The 6065-nt window shown below is 54.3% G+C and overlaps 1 protein-coding gene across 2 annotated transcripts in view; it reads left to right on the top strand.

Moving 5' to 3' along the window:
• Positions 1–5162: 5162 nt before the first annotated feature.
• The window catches only part of ANK1 (ankyrin 1), a 34791-nt gene continuing 33888 nt past the window's right edge, over positions 5163–6065 (top strand). Inside the window, exon 1 of one of the 2 annotated variants that reach the window (XM_065659313.1) lies at positions 5163–5228. In XM_065659313.1, coding sequence (XP_065515385.1) covers positions 5202–5228 — 27 coding nt within the window. In that variant the 5' untranslated portion in view covers positions 5163–5201. Of the gene's footprint in view, positions 5229–5693; positions 5856–6065 lie in introns of those variants that run through there. The other variant, XM_065659316.1, reaches the window with a different exon arrangement.

Below are 6065 nucleotides of genomic sequence, written 5' to 3'. Positions count from 1 at the left end.
CTTATGTAATTGAATCAGACCTTAGGAGAAGCGATGAAATCATCCCAAATGCTGATGGGCGCGAGCAGGGCTGTGGGCACGCAGCGATGTGCACGTCTTTGGTGAATCAGTCATTAATTACCCTTAAATGGAGCTCCCGGCTTTCAAGTGGCTTTTCTGCAGCTGAGCATCTTCAGAGCAGTGCAGGAAGTGGGGAAGGGTGCGGGCTGTTGTGCTGTGAGCAGGATGCACAGGCTTGGGCTGTTGTTCTTGCTGTAATGCTCTGATCAGGTTGTCCAGGAAGGCCAAGGATGCTCAGTAAGAGAATCAATGGTACCTGGAAAAGCTAACCGTGAGGAAAAGTTGCTTGGAGTCATCAGAACATGGATGGATACGCATCCAAGAAAGCATTTGGCTCCTTTGCTTGCTCAGCAAGCGGATGAACAAAGGCACAGGCTGCCAAGCTCTTAGATGCCTGTACAGAACTGGGCTCTGGGAAGGAGCAGGGATGTGCAGTTGCACTCTAGACCTCAGGGCATTCACTTTCAGTTCAGAAGGCTTGGATTAGGCTCTTCAGGAACAGCAAGGACAGCAGGACTGGGAGGCTGGTGCCTTGCCCACTGAGACAGCGCTGACACTGCAAGGTGTGCAGGCAGGAGGTGTACGGGCTGAGCATGGGCGTTTCTCTGCTGCTTTCATTTGCAGCCTCCTGTGGTGGTTTAAAACATGGCCTTGAGCTCCAATAGTTCCATATAAAGGGTTTCAATTACAGTAAAAGCCCAATGTTTTTCCACCTTCATCCCTCTCAAAAGTCTCATTAAGTTGGACTTCATTCTGCACCAGTATTAATTGCCTCTGGGCAAAAGCAACCACACGCACAGCGCATGTTTCTGCTAAACAGCAAAGCATCGCCAGAGCACCGGAAGGAATGTCATGGGAAGTGGGGATCCTGCCCCCATCGTAGGGGCCAAGACAACATCTGCAGCCTTTATTTTCTGTGTCTGTTGCTGTGGAGGGCCTGTCCTTGGGGCTCTCTCTTCCACAAGCAGTATCCAGCCCTCATTGCTGCTCAGGGCCCAGTTTCCATGCCTGGAAACTCTTTTCCCTGACACCACCCCAGAGCAATGAGAGAGATGCAGAGGATGGAGACTTCCCTTTGATTGTGCCTCGACCCTGTGCCCGCAAATCCCTGCTAAGCTGCAGCACTGCCGCTGATGTTGCTCACAAATGGCCGGGCTTAGAGTTCCACCAAGTTTCTTGGTGATGCTCCTCATCCTGTTCATCCTGCCAAGCTGCGCACCAGCTCGGTCCAGAGGGAAAAGCCGACCGAATCCCAGCCAAGTGTGGTGTGAGCAGTGATTGGGACTCGTTTCCTTTCTGGTGCAAACCTCCCTGCCCTGTTATTGATACTGAGCCCCTCGGCAAACTCCAGGAAACATCCCATCCCAGGCGTGCAGCTCATTTCTTGCTGTGAATATTAAACCGGAGCCTGCCTCCTCTCCTCTCCGAGCTCCATGCAGAGCTCTGGGACCCTGGCAGGTACAGGGTTGCATACCTGGAAGATGAAGCCTTTTCTTGCTGCTTTAAGCCCAGCAGATGAAAACATTTAGGTAAATCTGAAGAGATTTACACACACGTTTCCTAAGTTCTTCCCCAACTGCCCGAGCTAACACACCTGAGCAAGATCTTGGTGCAGACCATAGCATCCAGGTCCGCTGCAGACCTCAGGGACCCGAGGTGCCTGCTGAGAATAAAGGTACAATGAAAGCGTGGGGTGAGATCCGAGTTCCTGGCTCTCCTGCTCGATGCTCAGCAGCAGAGCAGAAGATTCCTCTCCAGGAGGAGCAGCGCATCCTGCCAGTGGCGACTGTGCTTTCATCTGCTCTCCCAGGCGGTCAGTCTGCACTGCCTCCAGGCATGCACTGTAGCCAAGTGCTGGGTATCTCTCCATCCTGAGATCCCCAAATAGACGCAACACTCAGGCATCTTAGTATAGCTGTAGTCTTGTGATTACCAGTGGATCCAATAGGATCAATAGCTGGGGTGCATTAGCTGCAGCCTGATAAGGGTCTTATTACGTCTTTCAGATCGGTATGTACCTGAGTGAAAGCAGAAATCGGCATCAGAAGCAGTAATTAAGAAGTGATTTGCCCTTGGCCCATACTGTGGGCGTAACGCCAAAGCCTGAGTTCCCAGAACAGGGATTGTTCAGATCCAGGCTGAGTTAGGTGATGGTTTCTGCTCTCGGATCTCTAACAGGGAAGAAAATCAGTGCATGTTAATCCTGTGGGTGAGATGTCTGAGAGCTGGGTTGCTGAACACTGCCTTCGCACAAGTCTTCTTTGCAGCCAGGATAACACAGGACTAGGCCATAGCAGGAACAACAGGCCATGAATGTCCCTTTCCTTTGGGAGTTCTGCAACTCTTTCATGTCCTCGCCCTGTGAATGTGACTTCCTGAGGTTTTGTGCCTGAATGAGTATAAATAAGGTAAATCAGCGTGATGAAACTTCAATTGCATTGCCTGGCTTACCCGAGCGATGAGCGAACCCCTAAAGACTCACGTATAAGACACCAGAGAGGCTTGTGCTATGAAGCTGTGCGCTCAGTGTGTGTGCAGGGGGGGGCAAAGGGCTGCCCAAATGTCCCGATTTTGGGAGAGAGAGCAAAGGCTGGGCGCCCTGTGCATGGCAAACCTTTGTTCCCCTCCCACCGCAGAACCTGGCCCAGCTCCTCCGCTATAGAAAGCTGAAGAGCAGGAGTCCGTGCGGACCTTCCCCATGCTTCCCGTGTTGCTCACGGCTGATGATTCCAGCTCTTTGGAAGCTGCGGGGTTTGCCATGGGAGAGGTGAGGCACTGGCAGCTCCGATGGACTTCCTGTGCAACGATGGAGCCCTGTGCCAGGAGCCACGAGCGCCACAGGAAAGCAGGGCTCAGCCTCGCTGTGCTCAGAGGAGCAGCAATGTCTGAGCACTGCGGAGCATCGCGGTCTGTTATTTATGCCCACATCACTGCTGCTCTCTCCGAGCAGGAGGAAGCAGCCTGCCAGCACCAGCAGCGCTGTTTCTCTGAGCACCTTCTGTTACCCATGGCTGGGCAGCAGTGGCACGATCGCCAAGGGTTTAAATTATTCAGTTCTGTTGCTGACACAGCTTGAAACCTGCACTCACATCCCGGAGAGAACAGCTTGGGGAGCAGAACCGGGGAGCCCAGCGGCCCCTTGGGGCCTCAGGAGGTCCCAAGACAGGAACGCAGGGAGAGAGTTGTCCTCTGTAAGCAGAAAGGGGACACACTGGAGTGATGTGAAGCCTTCACCTACCCTTTAGAGTACAGTGAGTGCCCAATGGAGCTGCTCTCCTTCAGTGGCATCAGCCCCCTGCCCATCCTGGCATCATATCTCAATCATATCATATCATTCCCTGAGCAAAATGCATTGCAGCCCACTGTTAGTTACTCTTCTCCAAGTGAGCGTGTTTGAGGTTCTCTGCTGTGTACACTGCCCATTCCCTTAAATGAAAGGAAAAGAACAGCTGAGGATAGACCAGCAGAAGCCAGCAAAGGGGGAGATCACTTCTCCAGTTACATGGAAGATAACAACGCAGAGGAAGGAGCCTTGCATTCCTCCGCAGCTACATCATAGGGCACTTGAGCTGCTCCAAAGGTCAGAGGCAAACTGCGTATCCTGAACAACCAAACCTCTGCAGCTGAAGGAGAAGTTTCCTTTGGAGACGTCTTCCTTTGAAATTCCTGACGGCTTCTCTCCTCCCCATTGACTTCGCCTGCAGTTGCTGCTGGGATTTAATGTCTTTATCTCAGGTGTAAACCTGAGATGCACCAAGGGATGCTGAGTCTCATCCCAGGAGCCCTCTCAGGACAGCAGAGGGAGAAATGCCTCTTCCTGTGGGTATCAGATATTACAGCATCCAGGGAACAGCACTTAATACCGGAACCCTGGCTTGCAAAGTGCCCTGAAGCCCACAGAGGAGCACAAGGGCCTTCATAGGAGCCGATGCCATTATTTGCTGTAAATCTCAGCTGCTCTTTCTTAGAGAGCGTTCCTATTGTCTGTTGTGAACCGGTTCCCTTTGCAGAGCGCCAGTTTAATTCTGTGTTAGCTTTTGTGGGTGCGACGCATTGACCTGTACAGTCCTGGAGGCCTTTAAGGGGACATCCATATGGAAGTCACTAAGGAGAGGACTCGGTATAAGGTCTTAGGGAATGAGCAACCCAACCCGTATCAGTTCAGGGTCTGGAAACAGGTAAGTGTTAAGGAACCGCCTGAGACCGTTTGAGGTGTTTTCATGGAAACAAAGAGAGCTATTCGTTTATTGGAGCTGCATTTGTGCCTGCCAGGCTCTGATTTCTCAGGCAGGGCTGTTTCCATACTGTTGGTTTCTCCAGAGCTGCCAAGCTGTGTCCGAGGTGTTCCTGTTGGGTGTAACAGGCAAGCTAAAGGTGACAAAGCACCAGTATGAAGCAAGCTGCTCAAGGGAAGGGTTCAGATGGATCTGATTAACAAGGGACAGCAGCCAAGGTGGCAAAGGGACTCCTGAAGTCAGGCTCTTGTCTCATTGCTTACGGCTGCAGAAAGGCTCTGCCTTAGGGGCAATGAAGACTTGAGGGCCCTGGGGGTATCGCTGCCCACCACGTGGCCTGGAGGCATGTGCCAAAACACCCTGTGTGCCATCGCGGTGCCTGCAGTAACCACAGCTATTTCCTGCTGCCTCCCTCAGCCAGGCTGTGAGGGAATCCCAAGCATCGTGTCCCCTCCTGTACCGCTCATGGGGAGCCTTCCAGTGGGACGCTGCCCTATAGGAATTCCCTAAGGACACGCAGCTGGCAGAGCTGTTTTCCCTGCCTCTGGAGTGCCACAAGCTGTGTTTATGCTGCCCTTTCCCAATGCGATCACCTTACTGGGATGAAGTGCCTTGTCCTTCCTGCACCTGCAGTCCCAAAGGGTGGCGATAGGAACCAAGCCACGCTCCCGGCACCCCCAATGCTCCCATTGCCAGGGTGTCCCCAGTCCAGTGTCCGCATCCAAGGGTTCGCTGCCCCGCACGGTGTCACCCCCAGCACAGGAGCGGGTGGGACGGGAGCGGTCTCCAGCAGGTCTGTTCCTGGGGACAACTGGTGTGACTGCCTTGCGTGTCTTTCAGAGAGGGCATGCACCAGCCACTGTGGACCCCTTGCCTTCTTGCTGCAAGCAAGGATCTCCTGAAGGGATGCTGGAGCAGGAGTCTGCTGTGCAGGTAGAAGGGGGGAAAGGGGCGCGCTCATTGTATTGCAGTGGGCTCCGGGCCCTACGGAGGACCTGGAGCTGCTGTCACTTAGACCTCATTCGCTACTTGTGTTCCATCTCCGTGTCCTTCATTTGGGACTATGCCCAAGCCAAGGTCTGCAGAGACCAGTGACCAACGCGGGGTCTTCTGGCCCAGCCTGCTCCGGGCAGCACAAACCACGACGTGGTTCTGGCCACGGAGCTGCTCCCCTGTGGTTTGTATTGGTTTCTGTGGCTGCAGGCTCAGCTCCCCATGCGCTCTTCGAAGAGCAGGGCTCACGCTTACGGGGCCCTCCTTGTTTACAGCTCACGGGCATGTTTATGAAGCGTGCTTCAGGCATGACCCTCCCGCAGCACCCTTGTCCAGCCCCCCGGCCCCTGACGTGGGATGTGTAATCTCCAGACTCCAGACAGGACCCCCCCACGGTGCCAGCGGGCGCGTGTGAAGGGTGATAGGGCAGAGTCCTACTGCTAAGAAACTCCTCCGCTCGGGCTGCTTGCACTCGGTTTGGCTGCGGCGTTCCGTGTGCGAGGCTCATCGCGGTGTCCAGGCTAGGCTGACCCTCCCGCAGCGATGCCATGCCTGCGTTACCTGAGGGTGAGTACCTGGGCACGGTGAGGGACTGGGGGGAGAGGAATCAGGTCAGCTCTCAGGGTGTTGGTTTGCACACAGGAGTTGTCCTGGCCGGTAACATGGACTTCAGGCTGGTCCAGAGAGCATGGCCCTTGCCCCCAAAAGCTTGCAGCTAAATGGATCCCAAACGGCAGGAAGGGCTTGCTGCCCTTCTGAGGCTGCTGGGAGCTTGCC

Source organism: Lathamus discolor, chromosome 22 (assembly GCF_037157495.1).
Source record: "Lathamus discolor isolate bLatDis1 chromosome 22, bLatDis1.hap1, whole genome shotgun sequence".
NCBI lineage: Eukaryota > Metazoa > Chordata > Aves > Psittaciformes > Psittacidae > Lathamus > Lathamus discolor.
The sequence above is the reverse complement of the archived record's forward strand: the minus strand, read 5'-3'. Positions and strand labels throughout refer to the sequence as shown.